Source organism: Octopus bimaculoides, chromosome 5, assembly GCF_001194135.2.
Source record: "Octopus bimaculoides isolate UCB-OBI-ISO-001 chromosome 5, ASM119413v2, whole genome shotgun sequence".
Lineage (NCBI taxonomy): Eukaryota > Metazoa > Mollusca > Cephalopoda > Octopoda > Octopodidae > Octopus > Octopus bimaculoides.
The window spans coordinates 21,532,837-21,548,967 of record NC_068985.1 but is presented as its reverse complement, the minus strand read 5'-3'; the positions used below and the strand labels follow the sequence as shown (position 1 = coordinate 21,548,967).

General features: G+C 39.4%; 1 protein-coding gene across 1 annotated transcript in view; it reads right to left on the bottom strand.

Moving 5' to 3' along the window:
* LOC106875798 (isochorismatase domain-containing protein 2) overlaps nt 1-6,741 on the bottom strand; it is an 11,744-nt gene extending 5,003 nt beyond the window's left edge. Inside the window, exons 1-2 of the mRNA XM_014924066.2 lie at nt 6,487-6,741; nt 4,037-4,147 (exon numbers count right to left, since the gene is read on the bottom strand). Of these exons, the coding sequence (XP_014779552.1) occupies nt 4,037-4,147; nt 6,487-6,670 (295 nt within the window). The 5' untranslated portion in view covers nt 6,671-6,741. The remainder of the gene's footprint in view (nt 1-4,036; nt 4,148-6,486) is intronic.
* Between the last annotated feature and the right edge of the window lie 9,390 nt (nt 6,742-16,131).

Below are 16,131 nucleotides of genomic sequence, written 5' to 3'. Positions count from 1 at the left end.
GGCACATAAAAGACACCATTTCGAGCGTGGCCGTTTTCGTGCAGGTGACACGTAAAAGCACCCACTACACTCTCTGAGTGGTTGGCGTTAGGAAGGGCATCCAGCTGTAGAAACTCTGCCAAATCAGACTGGAGCCTGGTGTTGCCATCCGGTTTCACCAGTCCTCAGTCAAATCGTCCAACCCATGCTAGCATGGAAAGCGGACGTTAAACGATGATGATGATGATGATGATGATGACATACACAACAGGCTTCTTTCAGTATCTCTATCCACCAAATGCACTCACAAAGCTTTGATTGGCCCAGGACTGTAGCATAAGTCACTCACCCAAGGTGCCATGCAGTAGAACTGAACCCAAAACCATGTGGTTGAGAAGTAAACTACTTAACCACACAGCCTGGAGGAATATAATTGTGTGGAAACTATCAAATTATGCTACAACACATTTTGTTACTGCAAACTCATTAGCTATTGTTACTTAGCATTCAATTTCATTATTTTGATTCAGGTCACTTATTCTGTTATAGTTTCTTATGAATATTAAATTAACTAACATTAATTTTTATCATGTTTTCTCTTCTTTCATGCTTACATCAAACATGACTAATCTACTGGAAAAAAAAAAAAAAAGAAACTAATTCCTAGAACTTGAAAACTGGATAAAATAATAATGATTATGATAAATCTTCCACATTGTGAACACATTAATAAATCCTAGAAAGACTTGTCTTTGATATAACCAACTTACTCATTTCTCATTCCAACAAGTAATGTAGATTCAAATAACCTATATATAGCTAATACATTACTGAGGCAAAAAGTATATGATAGTATCCCACCAAAAAGTAACATATATATTACAAAAAGTAACATGCATATTCTAATATTAGTAGAGCATTTGATTCCATTCCTAACTAATCACTTATAAACAAAATACTTAACATATACTTTAAAAAAACAACAAAATTGTGGTTAGAACAATATCTTACAATACTAAGTAGAGTGAAGGGGGATTCTGCAATGTTGGTTGATATCTTTCTGGTAAAGGACCAAAAGGATTGACTGTTGTTTGGAAGGTGAAAGAGCTTGTTTGGTCTTTGGGATTTCATTAGCTTCTAGGGCTTTTGAGCTTTTGGATTTCCCTGGATGTATTTCTAGTATCTTATGGAAGCAATAAAAGGTGCAGCAACATCAGAAGAAGGTTAACAGGGAAACTAACTTTTGTATGTGGAAGGTGCATAGGTACAATAAATGCTGTAAATGAGCAGGAAATAGATTCCATCAACTGCCAGTGGGGTAGGTTAGATGTAGTAGATAGCTTCTGATATTTAGGTGACCAAGTTAGTAGTGGAGGTGGATGCTCTGAGAGCGTAGCTGTGAGAATAAGGTTATGTTGGGCAAAGTTCAGAAAGCTACTATCTCTGCTGGCAACAAAGGGCCTCTCTGAGTGAAAGGCAGATTGTTTGATGTCTGTGTGCAAACAGCTATGCTGCATGGCAGTGAAGCATGGGCTATGACAGCCGAAGACATGCATAGGCTTCAAAGAAATGAAGCTAGTATGCTTCGCTAGATGTGCAATGTCAGTGTGCATGTTCAACAGAATGTAAGAATTCTGAGAGAAAAGTTAGGCATAAAAGGAATCAATTTGGTGTACAAGAGAAACAACTGTACTGATATGGTCATGTGATGTGTATGGATGAGGACAGCTTTGTAAAGAAGTGTCAATCTCTAACTGTGGAAGGAACCTGTGGTAGAGGTAGACCCAGGAAGACATGGGACAAGGTGGTGAAACATGATCTTTGAACTTTGAGCCTCACAGAGGCAATGACTGGTGACTGAGATCTTTGGAGATGTGCTGTGCTTGACCCATCAAGCCAAGTGCACCCGTGCTGGTGGCACGTAAAGAACATCTTTTGAACATTGGACCTCACGGAGGCAAAGTGACTGACTTCCTTTCGAGCACTGGGCCTCACAGAGGCTAAGTGGCTTAGTTCCTTTTGAGTGTTGGGCCTCATAGAGGCAATGACCAAGATGATTGGCATTGTGTTGTGCTTAAGAAGATGACCCATCAAGCCAAGCAAAATTGTAATCATGGCAGATACTAGTGTCATGCAAATTGGCACCCATGCCAGTGGCATATAAAAACACCCATTACACTCTTGAAGTGGTTGGCATTAGGAAGGGCATCCAGCCATAAAAAACCATGCCAAATAAGCCTGGAGTCTGCTGCAGCCTTCCAGCATGCCATCCCAGTGAAACCGTCCAACTCATGCCAGCATGGACAATGGATATTAAATGATGATGATGATGATGTTGTAGGCTATTTTCTTTGCACCTGAACTGCTGCAGCAGAGCTGTGGGTAAAATACTTGAGGGAGTTGAGGCTCTTGGTTTTAATTGCATGTGAGATGTGGAGGGACATGCCAAAGTATGGTTTCAGTCACTCACCTAGCTATCTCTAGTGGATGACAGGTGAAGCACATGTACTGCAAAGTACAATTAGCATAGAACAGAGAGCTCCAATTGCTCAGTAGACTTGAAGTGTCATTAAGGCCTGGGAGGTGAGAGGCACTGCATGGTATGTGAATATGTAGTGGGTAGGTGAGATGAGGTAGTGGTTAACTGAAAGAAAAAAAAATAATAGGTGCAGAGATACCAATGGATTGGTAGAGGGTGGGCTTGGAGATAAGAAAGAGATCAAGAGGGTTTGGATTGTTTGTATGTAGGTCAAGGATTCCTTTAGTGGGATGAAACTAGTTGTAAAGAGTTGAGGATTTCTAAATATTTAGTTTCTCCATGAGTAGCACAAGTATAACATGAATATAAAACTTGTGAGCATTGAAGTCAGAGAGAATGATTAAACTTCAGAAAGCAGATGGAAGAGTTTGGAGAGTGGTAGTAGATGTGTTTAGAGGATCAGAAGGGGGAAAATTTTGGCCTAAGTAACTAGAAGTCCTTGTTAGTAATATCCAGACAAGAGAGTTGGGTGATAGAGAGAGAGGAATCTTCATACTCATAGATACTATCTTTCAGAGTGAAGTTTGAATATAAAGTGTGGTTTGGAAAACGGATGTACTAAAGACGAGGAATGAGAGGAGTGTGGAATGGAGAAACAAAGAGGATGTGTTATTTATGTACTTGCAAAAGGTCATGGGTGTGTACGCATAGGCAGCTGGCTGGTTTGTAGTCCACGGATACTAGAGAAGAAGTGGCGGAGTTGTCCAGAAAGCTTGGAGTTTTTTTTTTTTAGCTGAGATGTTTAGGAAAGTGTAATGAATGATAGTGCACTATGAGATCATACTAATAACCTCTTATTGGGAGTTTAGTCTAGATACTTGCAAGAAAGTAAATACTGTTAAAGGCATCCATGGACTAGAAAGGGTATTGAACCTGGCAGCATGATGTGCTTTCCCAAAAGTGACCTTTTATATAGTCATTTGATGTATGGAAAGCAACATTTACAACTATATGACTTTCCTACAAAACATATATACATCTTCAAATGCCAAGACAATAAGCACCTGCTCTCACCATTCTTCAGACACAGCTGCATTTCAAATAAGCAGACTAAAATTAGTACCTGTTAAATCTATGTCTCTTTTATTTGTAACACCAAAGAACATCAAAAGACATAAGAAAAAAAATGGTAAAGATTATGTACACCTCAGTAACACATATAAAAGACATAACAAAACAAAGTACAAACATCTAAGAGCACTGACAGGCATCACATTTGGCCAACACAAGGACAAAATACTAGTCTACATTAGGCCTATGATGATTATGCTAATCCTGCTAAGGTTTAATCTCCCAATAACAAAATACAAAGAACACAAAGTGGTGCATATTGCAGCATCACATGTTACTCCCAAACTACTTGAACACAAGAAAGGAATATTTTGTCGCTGCAGTGAACTCCAATCCTTTTATTAATTATAAAAAAGCACACATTTTTGTGATTTATTACACTAAAATAGTTAAAAGGGTATGTTAAGAGTGGAGTACAAATAAAGGGAATAAGTGGAACAAACTTACCTGGATGTTCTTTTAATTTATTCTCAACTTCTGAAACCATCATTGAAAATCTTGTTTTGGCAACAACTGGAATGTCCTCGACATCAAGCTCTGGTACAGTGGAGCCTAAACCTAAAATAAAAAAAACAAACTAATTAATCCTTTGCAGTATCTTGGGAGGGTCATTATACCAATAATAAACACATGCACTGGTTCTATTTCACTTCTTTATATTTTTGTTTGCCAGTTGGTTAACTATTTAACCATTCAACTAACCAACTGTTTGATTAATTGTTCAGTCAATCAATCAATTAGGTTTGTCAAAGTCCTTTCATCACCATTTCATGACCTTATTGATGAATTTGGAAAAGGTGGTTTAAAAATAAAATTTCGGAAAAAGTTTAAATGGCAGTGGGTGGTGAAATTTTTAAAAAATTTGTCTTTGGCATATTCGTAATCTCCAAGATCTAAAACATAGGAATCTGAAAATTTTTTGGCACTATTTAAATACAGAAGTCCCGATGTAACGATCTTTTCTTACAGTGCCCACTTGTTAGAGTTAGGGTTTATAGGCATCTAGCGTGACCCTGCTAGAGATTTGAAACCAAATCCACCTGCTTGTTTTTTGTCAAAACGAGCAGGAAATCCTCTCCACACCAGATGATTGATGAGGAAACACTCGATCCCCTAGAATCTGTGCTAGTCAAGGAAAGGTCAGTCCTTTGTTAAGGGTTTAACCTACATTAGTCTATATAACAGAGAATTTCCTAGCTCTTCCTTTTATGTGTTAACTATGACCAAAGAGCAACATGCTCTTTTGCGCCAGCCTTAACCAAGAGCAGCACTTCCCTTCGCTCGACATTTGAAGAGAGGCCTTCGGCTGCAAGAAAGGCGATGCCGCCTTTATCCTTTCTTCTTTTCTGATCAGCACCGTGCATTCCTTACTCTTTCACTCTATACTGACAGACAACCTTTTTCTACATTATCAACTACTAATCAGCGAACCAACCATGTCACTATCACCAGAATTGCTACTGTCTCTTTAACTACATGTCGGCCAAACGAATAAACATATGTAAATAATATTTCTTCCTTCTTGGTGTTGATTCTTCGATGTTTATTGGTACTCCGACGCGAGAACCTTGAAGCGTTACATTTATACGCTACATTCAGTAGTGGGCTACCTTATAATCGAATTGATACGGCACATCACATTCAGCCGGCTACATGTTAGGGTTGCGTAGATGCATCGGGACCTCTGTATTTAAGTAGTACCAAATTTGTTTTAAAAAAAAAAAAAAAGGTATTTTTCCAGGAGAGGTGCGATTCTGCATTAGCACCGAGAACAGAATTATATGAAAGCAAACTTTATTTTGTCTTCTCATTATTAAAGAGGGGATGGTAAAAAAATTTCACTAATACCTTTTTTGGTTGACTTATTTTCGTTAGTTCGAGAATCGCTAAGTCAAATAACTCGATAACTTTACCTGGGCAAGACTTCCTTTCCCTTTCCCTGTTACACCTATACTAATTAGCTTGTTTTTAATCAATGTTACGTGTGAAACAACATTAAATGGTCAATATGCAGCAATTTTCAGATATATCCAACGATAATTTATTATCTACAAGTTGTGGCTCTCTCTTTCAAAACGGTGCTTTAGTTTGACCTGTAATTCGAAGTAGATTTGGTTGCTATTTCTAACCGGTTGAGGGACTTTCTATTTACTATTCAACGGCTCCAAGCTGGATGTGATGTGCCATGTTTTATAACGATTTCTTACACCGTCTAAAATTTGGAGGAAGGTGATAGTCGAATTAATATAAACCCCATTTCTTGACTGGTGCTTTATTTTTATTTTATCGACTTCATTGCATTGTTTGGTCGATAAACTCACGTATTGATACATCAACAAATTTACGTAATAGGGTCGATGAACTTCGAACTTTTTCTTAAATTATAGTAAAGTTCCCCAAAGTAGAGAGACCAGTACTTGTTATACCAGTGGGTTAGCTTAAATCATGGCCATGTAATTATTACAGGGTAACAAAACTCACTGAAAACGTATCTGAAACAAACCGTGCAATCTGACCAGTTTATACCAGTGCTCCGCACACAGTATTCTGCGGCACACTGGAGTGCCACAAGACAGTGCTAGGTATGCGGCAGTGTCACCTGAATATAATTATTTCCGTATATTTGTAGTTCGGGTGTGCCGCCCAATTCTGAAAAGAATATCTGTACCGCGAATGAAAAAGGGTTGCGGAGCACTGGTTTATACTATTGGTAAACTCAGTAACCTTCAATGTGTATGAATAACATGTCATTCAATGTGTATAACTTATCAAAAGAAAAATACATAGAAAAAAATACATTTCTTGAATAAAAACAATCCGTGTTTTATAGTAATTTTTTTACAATTCAGCAAATGAAATATTACGAAGAAACTGCCAAGGATAAAATTTACACTAACCTTTAGGATATTGCTCGGTCACTATAACAGGCATATCAAGAATTTTCGCAGCACTTAACATTCTTGCAGATACTTCCACTATCTGGGGAAAATATTGAATAGTTGGTCTAAACTTTTCCTGCATATCACACAGGAAAAGTATAGATCTATTCAACAAAAGTTTACCAAGATGATTACAAGCCATTCTTGCCACTCAGATGGTATAAAATTTGGAGTTACTTCCCCCTGATGGCTGAGATATCTATTGAGGACGATGCAACTAATTATTTTATCTGTAACTGATTGGTTAAATGTATTTCTTTTCTTTTTAAAAGGGAAATACACAACTTATTTGGTTCTTATTTACAGGCATTTTGATACATCTCTGAGCAGTTAGATACCATACAAAAATTATTAGATTTTCAGAGAAATATGGTAGTTTATAATGTTTCATCCCAGGGAAGACTCAACTGTTTGACAAAAATTGGAGTTAATGCACCATATGCCCGTATGAAATTTAACATATATTAATATCATCATCATCGTTTTACGTCCGCTTTCCATGCTGGCATGGGTTGGACGGTTTGACTGAAGACTGGTGAGCCAGCGGCTGCACCAGGCCCAATCTGATCTGGCAAGGTTTCTACAGCTGGATGCCCTTCCTAACGCCAACCACTCGGAGAGTGTAGTGGGTGCTTTTACGTGCCACCTGCACGAGGGTCAGTCATGCGGTTCTGGCAGCGACCACGCTCAAAAGGTGTTTCTACATGCTTCCTGCATGGGAGCCAGTTTGGCAGCACTGGCAACGACCACGCTTGAATGTTGTTTTTCACATGCCACCAGCACATGTGCCGGTAAAGCGACACTGGCAACGATCATGCTCAAATGGTGCTTTTCACGTGCCACCAGCACGGGAGCCAATCCGTGGCCCTGGCAACGATCATGCTCGGATGTGCTTTTAACGTTCCACTGGCATGAGTGCCAATCAGGCGGTACTGTCAACGGCCACATCAGCGATTTTGATTTGTATACACTTGCCTCAATAGGTCTTCACAAGCAAAATTCATTGTCTAATGAATGAGGGGTACTCATAAGTGGGCCGGTTACACTCCATGTTCGGATGTGCTTTTAACGTTCCACTGGCATGAATGCCAATCAGGTGGTACCCTCCCTGGTGAAGAATGTACCCCACAACATAGACTAGTTATTAGTGACTTTAGACTCAAGGCCAGAAGGATACCAAAAAGCAGACCAATCTGGAAAAGAAGGACTTGGAAGCTTAGGAATCCTTCATATGGTCAGAGATTTAGGGATATCCTTATCGAGAAATTTGATGATACGGAGGAGGAACTACAGTCCTGTGACATAGAAGAAAGCCGGGAATTCCTGACATAGAAGAAAGCCAGGAATTTCTGTGAGACAGCTTGCTGAGTGCCACAGACCAAATCTGTGGCACTCACCTAAGGTAACATGGTGGTGGAACAATACAGTAGAGAGGGCCATTAGAACAAAGAAACAGGCTTGGAGTGCCTGGAAGAGTGGGGGTAGCAGGAGAATGTATCAGATTGGCAAAAGGGAAGATAAGAGACAGGTATATGTAGCCAAGTAGCTGAAAAGAAGTTTGCCAATATTCAGTGACGTGAGGACCAGAGAACTGAAGTATTTCAGATTGCAAGACAGTGTGTGAGAGAAAACCATGATGTCATAGGAGAGAAATGTGTCTGCATGGATGATGGTGCCCTTGCTTTTAATGATTCTGCAAAGACAAAGGTGTGGAGAAGCCATTATGAAAGACTGCTGAATGTGGAGAATGAATGGGAGGAGGTGAGTCTGCCAAAGGTTGACCGAATTGAGGGACCAGCTATCCGAATCGACAGTACCCAGGTAGATAAAGTAATTAAGGATATGAAGACAGGGAAAGCACCTGGCCCATCAGGAATCACTGCTGGGATGCTTAAAATATCGGGCAGTGTGGGTTATGGCCTAGCCTCTCGCATTGTAAATCAGGTGGTTTATGGAGGAGTCATAACCAATGACTGGTGTAGCAGCACCATAGTCAACTACTACCAAGGTAAAGGTGATGCATGTGTGTGTACAGCCATGCTACATGGCAGTGAAACATGGGCCGTGACTGCTGAGGACAAGCGTAGGCTTGCAAGGAATGAAGCCAGTATGCTCCACTGGGTGTGTAATGTCAGTGTGCATACACAACTCTCTCTTTGCAGCCTCATTTAATGCAAGTGAACCATCATCCATGGGGACACATTTCTCTCCTACGACATCATGATTCTCTCTCACACACTGTCTTGCAACACAAAATACTGCAAGTCTTTGGTCCTTGTGGTGTAGAACATTGGCAAATTTTTTTCTCTCCTAGGCGACCAAGTCTGTAGTGTGGGCGGTTGCTCTGAGAGTGTAGCAACTAGGATAAGAATAGCCTGGGCAAAGTTCAGAGAGCTCCTACCTCTGCTGGCAATGAAGGGCCTCTCACTCAGAGTGAAAGGTAAACTGTATGATGCATGTGTGCAAACTGGCATGCTACACTGCAGTGAAATGTGGGTCTTGAATGCTGAGGACATGCATAGTTTTGAAAGAAATGAAGCTAGTCTGATCCACTGGATGTGTAATGTCAGTGTGCATACACAATGTAGTGTAAGTGCCCTGAGAGAAAAGTTGGGCACAAGAAGCATCAAATGTGGTGTGCAAGAGAGGCAACTGCGCTGGTATGGCTATATGTTATGTATGAATGAAGACAGCTGTGTGACAAAGTGCCACTCTCTAACTGTAGAAGGAACCTGTGGAAGAGGTAGACCCAGGAAGACATGGGATGAGGTGGTGAGGCACGACCTTCGAACACTGGGCCACACAGAGGCAATGACAGGAGACCAAGATCTTTAGAGATATGCTATGATTGAGAAGACCTGGCAACTAAAGTGAAATCACAGCTACACATGTCTGGCCCTGTTAAGAATACCTCTGATGCATTGGGTGATATGATATGCTTGAGAAGACCTGTTGAGTCAAGTAAAACCAAAATCGTAGCTGGGGCCAGTGCCCCCTGACTGGATCCTGTGGTGGTGGTATGTAAAAAGTACCAACTGAACATGGTTCACCTGACTGGCTACCCATGCTGGTGGCACATAGAAAGCACCAACTGATCGTGACCGATGCCAGTACCTCCTGACAGGCTCCTGTGTCGATGACATGTAAAAAGCACCATCTGAACACATAATTGTTGCCAGGTCCGCATGACTGGCTCCTGTGCCGGTGGTATGTAAAAAGTACCCACTACACTCTCAAAGTGGTTGGTGTTAGGAAGGGCATCCAGCTGTAGAAACATTGCCAGATCAGATTGGAGCCTGGTGCAGCCACTGGCTCTCCAGACCTCAGTCAAACCATCCAACCCATGCCAGTATGGAAAACGGACGTTAATCGATGATGGTATATTTAAAACCTGAGTTTCAGTCTGCCAACTGTTGTCATTCATTTCAGAAAATAAACTGCATATAATCTGTCTCATGTGTTTATTTTTCTCTATCAACATGTTTTAGAGGGGTTTGAAAATGAAGAGATTTTGTGTAAACAGCTGAAAGATTGATCTGCGATGAGTATTTCACAAACTTTTGTGGATCTGTGCCGTTTCATGGAATAGCATTTTACTCTATCTCATATTTTTTGTTTTCAAAAATTTTAATCAAACACGCTAATTTTGTACAGTGATCTGATATAATTCACATTTTCTTTTACTGTCTCATTTGGTATGTATCTCTTTTAAGATATTTATTTATACTAGTGACCCAAATGTTAAATCTTTATGGAAATTGCTTAAGAAGGTGAAAACTTATATAACGATGTTTCTGCTCACTGATAACACAATATCTTATTCAAATGTTAATCTCGTCAAAGATTTAAAAACGAAAATATAAGTATTGTACTTGGTTTATTTTCTAAGAAAAATTATGACACGTCTAAAACACAACACCTCTATGACATTTGCTGCCCTTTTGTGAGCTCATACCTACCCCCATCAAATAGGGTGCTACCATTGTAAGATTTGAGTAGTGTATATTTTCAGATGGCTATATGTGAGGTAGGAGGAACATATTTATTACATGGTTAAAAAAGTTAGTTCAAGGTAGTGATATAGAGAAAGAGAGTTAGAAAGACAGAGAGAGATAATGGTGATGGTGGTAGAGAGGAAGGTGGAGGTAGTGGTGTGGGGGTTGCAGTGGTGATTGTATAGTGAAAAGTGTGTTTTTTTTTTATTAATTGAACTACATTTTTTATATCACCTGTCACTTAACACATGTGCATAAGTGCAATTCCATGAAATATTCACACTTATTTACGTGGTAGATATATGCAATTTAACAAAAGGTTGTATCATATGTATGGGATATTTCTTTTGTTTATGGAGAAAATGGGAAAATAAAAGTGAATATTTTATGAGTGCTGTGTATTAAGTCTATAAAATTGTGCATAAAGTATATAAAGTGTATATATAAAGTGCATTAAGTAATCATCATATTCCAATTTTTTTCACTTTTCAATGAGCAGCAGATGAGCGACTATCTTTCCAAACAGACACAACACAGGATACACTTTCAGGATTTTGGGATAAAGTTTTCAGAAATAACCCAATAGGTTTACCATGAAATATTCACAGATCTCATTAGTTATTATTATTCCATATAACTAAGGTGGCTGACTGGTAGAATTGTTACAGTGTTGGAAAAATGCCTTGCACCATTTATTCAGGTTCTTTTTGTTCTGAGTTCAAATCCTTCCAGGTTCAACTTTGCCTTCCATTCTTTTAGGGTTGATAAGACAAATTAGCAAACTACTGGGTTTGATGATATTGACTAAACCCTTCTCCACAGAATTGCTAGCTTTGTTCTTAAACTAGAAACCATCATTAATCTCTATTACTGTTTTTTTTTGGGGGGGGGATTTGATTACCTAGTACCTTATGCTATTTGAAACTTATGGTAATGAGCAAAAATCTGTTTGAGAACTAACTTAATAGTTCATCACTCCATAGATGATAAAGAAAAATACTACTAATTTTAATGAGCAAATTCCCCAATGCCTGTCCATTGCTAAGGGGGTGCACTGGACAGCACTGCCTCCTCACTATTCAATGGTGCACCCTCAGGTTTACTCCACTTTAGCATTATTACAAATTAGTGTCCACTCAAAATATTCTGAGGCACACCCAGGTACCAAAGTCTGGCAATGGCCCTGGCCTAATATTTACTTAGCTATAACTAGCCATTGGAGTTTGAATCACTTTTACTTTTGGATAATCATTTTCAAAACAGAAGCGTTTAGATAGCCTTGGGCTATATGGCACTCACCAGCATTTTTTTAAAAGGAAATCTGAAATTTATGTTAGGTGAAGGCATGGCTTTGTTGGAAGAAGTTTGCTTCCCAACTACATGGTTTTGAGTTCAGTCTCACTGCATGGCACCTAGAGCAAGTTTTTTTTTCCTGTAACCCCCAGATCACTGAAAGCTTTGTAAATGGATTTGGTAGGCAGAAACTGAGAGAGGCCTGTCATATGTTCGTGTGTGTGTGTGTTTATATATGTATCGTTTTTTTTAGAAAAACAAATCTGGAGAAGAAGCACACTCTAAGAAGTAAAACAGTCTATATTAATTACTGGTGAAGGCCAGTTTATAGGATTACTTTGGGTTTCTTGCCATCAAGGGTACCTTTATGGTGTATCCTCAGACTTTAAAACCTATTTTAAAGAGACCATAGGCCAACAGGTCTTAGGGTCTGAACATATGCCATAAAGGTACTCTTGATGGTAAGAAACCCAGGATAATGCTATAAACCGGCTTTCACCAGTAAAAAAAGACATACGTATATAACAATATAAGAGCCAGGGATCAAGGTGTAGAAAGAAAGTTATAGCTTCAAGCAATCCATAGTGAATATAAAAAACAACTTTCAGGAACAATAGTGATTTATTGAAGTGGAAGATTGTGTGGAATTTTTTGTATTGAAGAGTGCGATAAGCTGAAATAAATTCTTTTTTATAATTCAAGGTAGACAACCAGGGTTGCCAGGTATGTGAATAAGAACACAAGAGTTAAAGAATGGAGTAGATGGTACACAAATACAAATGTAAATAACTGGACATTAACAACAGGTGTCGTTCAGTGTGCATACATGTGTGTTACAGTTTCCTTGCCTTAACATCATGTAATAGTTGTAAGCAAGTGTCACCAAAATATTACTTTAACGATCTTTGTATATTAGACTTTGAGTGAAGTGAATAGAATTGCTTGAATTACTGCACCCTATCTCAATGATTTCTATCCTACAGCGTTAGTGTAGCTAAATATGTTCACTCTTACTTTGGCTGTGTACTATTATTTTCTTTGAATATCTACTCTCCTAGATTTATTTCAACTGATAAATGTAAATATCTTGAACTCTGTAGATTGTTAAAGCTTATGTGTAACTTTGGAAATGTTACTGTTTATCAGGAAAGAAATCAAGGTAGGATATCAGTCTATTGCTGATAACATTCTCAGGAGAGCTAAACCAAGGCCTGTAGAATTAAGTTTGCTATCTAGAAATTCATCAATAAATCTGCAGAAGGCATGGGTCCACAGTTGATTCAGAAACATATTCATTGGGTTCAATTCACCTTTATTAATCCTACTTTGATTTGGTTTGCTTCGCTTTTTTTGCTGCCAAATTTCAAGTGATTTCTTAAGTTACACAAATTAAATCTGTTTTGGGATTGAGTGTTAGAATTTTTGTCCAGTTAGATCAAATGTTAGAATTTATTATTATACATTCCAGATAAAAGCATCATACAATATTTTGTAGGCAAACGATCTAAGATTCTTGTAACACTTTACCAATATTCAAATGGCTTCCAGTCCTTCATCTCAGCTAAGTTTTTCTCAACTACAGCTTTAATCTTTATGCTCTCCAATACCATTGACTGTCAACCAATACATCAAGCTATTCGTGAAAAAAAGGGAATATAAAAGATCATCAAATTTTGCCCAAACAACATATATGTATATGTGTGAGGGTTGGTGACAGGAAGGGCATCTGGCCTTAAAAAAATCTATCCCAAATTCTATCTGACCCATGCATAGCAACATATATATACATTATATTATAAAATATATGTATTATTAGAACTCGCAAAATGGTTTATTCAATATACTTCATAAATTTGTCTCTCAGTTGTTATTTTTAAAATGTTTTAAAAATAAAACCAAGATCAAGGCAGTGTTCAAAGACCTCCTCAGGGACACTGTGAGGATTACATGTAGCCGTGGTGAAAGCCAAAGGAGGCTATTTTGAGTAAGCTTATCTTCCTGCCATAATCTAGTTAAACGAATGTGTATATGTGTCAGAGAAGGGAACAAAAATGCCATGTGGTATTTACTCAGTCGAGTTACGTCCCTTGTGTAGCATTAGTTATGCAAGGTATTCACTAAATAGAAAGCTTTAAATTTCTCCTAAAGTAACCCAATTAAATACTGTGAAGATGACGCAGTATTTAATCGGCAAGGCTGCAGGTGAACGACTAAAAGTAGTAAAAGAACATGGATCAATAGATAAAAGTTCAGTTGTTATTTGATTTTTCAGATTGGTCTGAAGGAAGAGCCAATGCCCATGACTTAGGCCATTGGCACAAACACTACCGGTGCCTTAATAAAGTAACGCACAACCGCTACCGGTTTGTTCGGTGCCTTTAAACAGTGTTATTTAGGGACAGATGTGTAGCGGGTTGGATGTGATGTGTCATATCAGGTCGATATGAGGTAGCCCTCTACTTTATGTAGCGTGTAGATGTAACGCTTTAAGGTTCTCGCGTCGGAGTGACCAGTGAACATCGAAGAATCAACACCAAGAAGGAAGAAATATTATTTACCTATATTGATCTGTTTGCCCGACAGGTATTTAAAGAGACAGTAACAATACTAGTGACAGTGCCAAGATTGGCTCGCTTATTAGTAGCTGATAGTGTAGAAAAAGGTTGTCTGTCAGTACTGAGTGAAAGAGTAAGGAATGCACGGTGCTGACTAGAAAGGAAGAAAGGATAGAGGTGGCATCGTTTTTCTTGCGGCTGAAAGCCTCTCTTTGCATGTTGAGTGAAGGGCAAAGAGAAGTGTTGCTCCTTGGTCTGACTGACACGAAAGAGCGGGTATTGCTCCTTGGTCATAGCTGACACATAAGAGGAAGAGATAGGAAATTCTCTCTGTTATATAGATTATGGTCAGTAATGTAGGTCAAACCCTAAACAAAGGACTGACCTTTCCTTTACCAGCACAGGTCCTAGGGGATCGAATGTTTCCTCATCAATCATCTGGTGTAGAGAGGATTTCCTGCTCATTTTGACAAGCAACAAGACAGAAAGGAGGAGTTTCGCAGAGGCGGTGAGACGGCAGTCTGAAGATGTGTGTTTGGAGGGAATTGAGAGATTCCAAGAAATGATGAAAAGGGAGAGGAACAATGTCAAGGTATCGCCTCCCAGGGAAACTACCGAATGGACAGCCAAAAGAACGGTGTTGTATAGAACATACAATGTAAGACTGCATCGGATAGAGGTGGCTACGAGAGCTGAAGTGGAAAAGGTTCTGCAGCCTGTTTGGAAAGAGGTGGATTACCTAGCTAGAGAGAGAAAGTGCGCAACGGTGGAGGTGCTGTTTGCGTCCGAGGCTGTGGCCAGGCAGCATGCCATTACTCCCCTCAAGACGGAAGAGGTGGTACTACCCATTTACCCGAGAGGGCGTGCTTCTCAGGTAAGGGTTGATGAGATCCCTCCTGAGGTGGATGCTGCCTGGCTGGTAGACACCATCCTACTTGGTATGGAGGACCAGATTTTGGTCCTCCAGGCAAAAAGAGTGCCGACAAGAAATTGGCAAGGACAGAGCCTGGAAATGGTGATCCAGGCCGCTCCAAAGATCTAGAAAGGATTGTGGAGACCATTATGGTCGACGGTGACATCAAGATGATAGTCATGGTAGAGAATAGGACGCCCAGGTGTTTTAAATGTGGGGAAAAGAGCCACATTAAGTCAGAATGCCCTCCTACAAGCGAGGAGGAACCTGGGAAGAAAGAAGAGCAGGAATAGACACAAGCTAAAAGAAGGAGGAAAACTAAAAAAAGGTTTGAGGAAAAGTGTGAATCCTCACCCTACTTCCACCCGATCCCATACTGTCAAACCCTCACCCTGCAGTCATCCCTCCTGACACAGACAATAACACAAACAGACAGGTGCCCAAAACTCCCCAACCCCCACCTCATAAGCCGTCCACCTAGTGGTCTCCATTATATATACATATACACAGTGGCCCGGGAACAAAATTTGCTTAGGGGGTGCAAACTCAGTTTCAAAATTTAGCACTACTGGAGAAGTGTGCATGTCACAAATTTGCGCATGCACCCATGTTAGTCGTAAGTAGTCAAATTTAGCACACAGGTAAAAAAACGAGACGCTCGCTACTTGCTGTAAATGGAGGGTGGGTTATCCATCTAATACAAGAAGAAAATTGCAGATTAATTGAATAAAAACATGAAAAATAACAAAATGACATTTCATTGAAAAGTAAACCATTCTGAAAGGTAGTTCAGAATGTTTTCAAAACATTCATCTCCAGCTTTTCCCATATTTTATTAAGGGTTAGG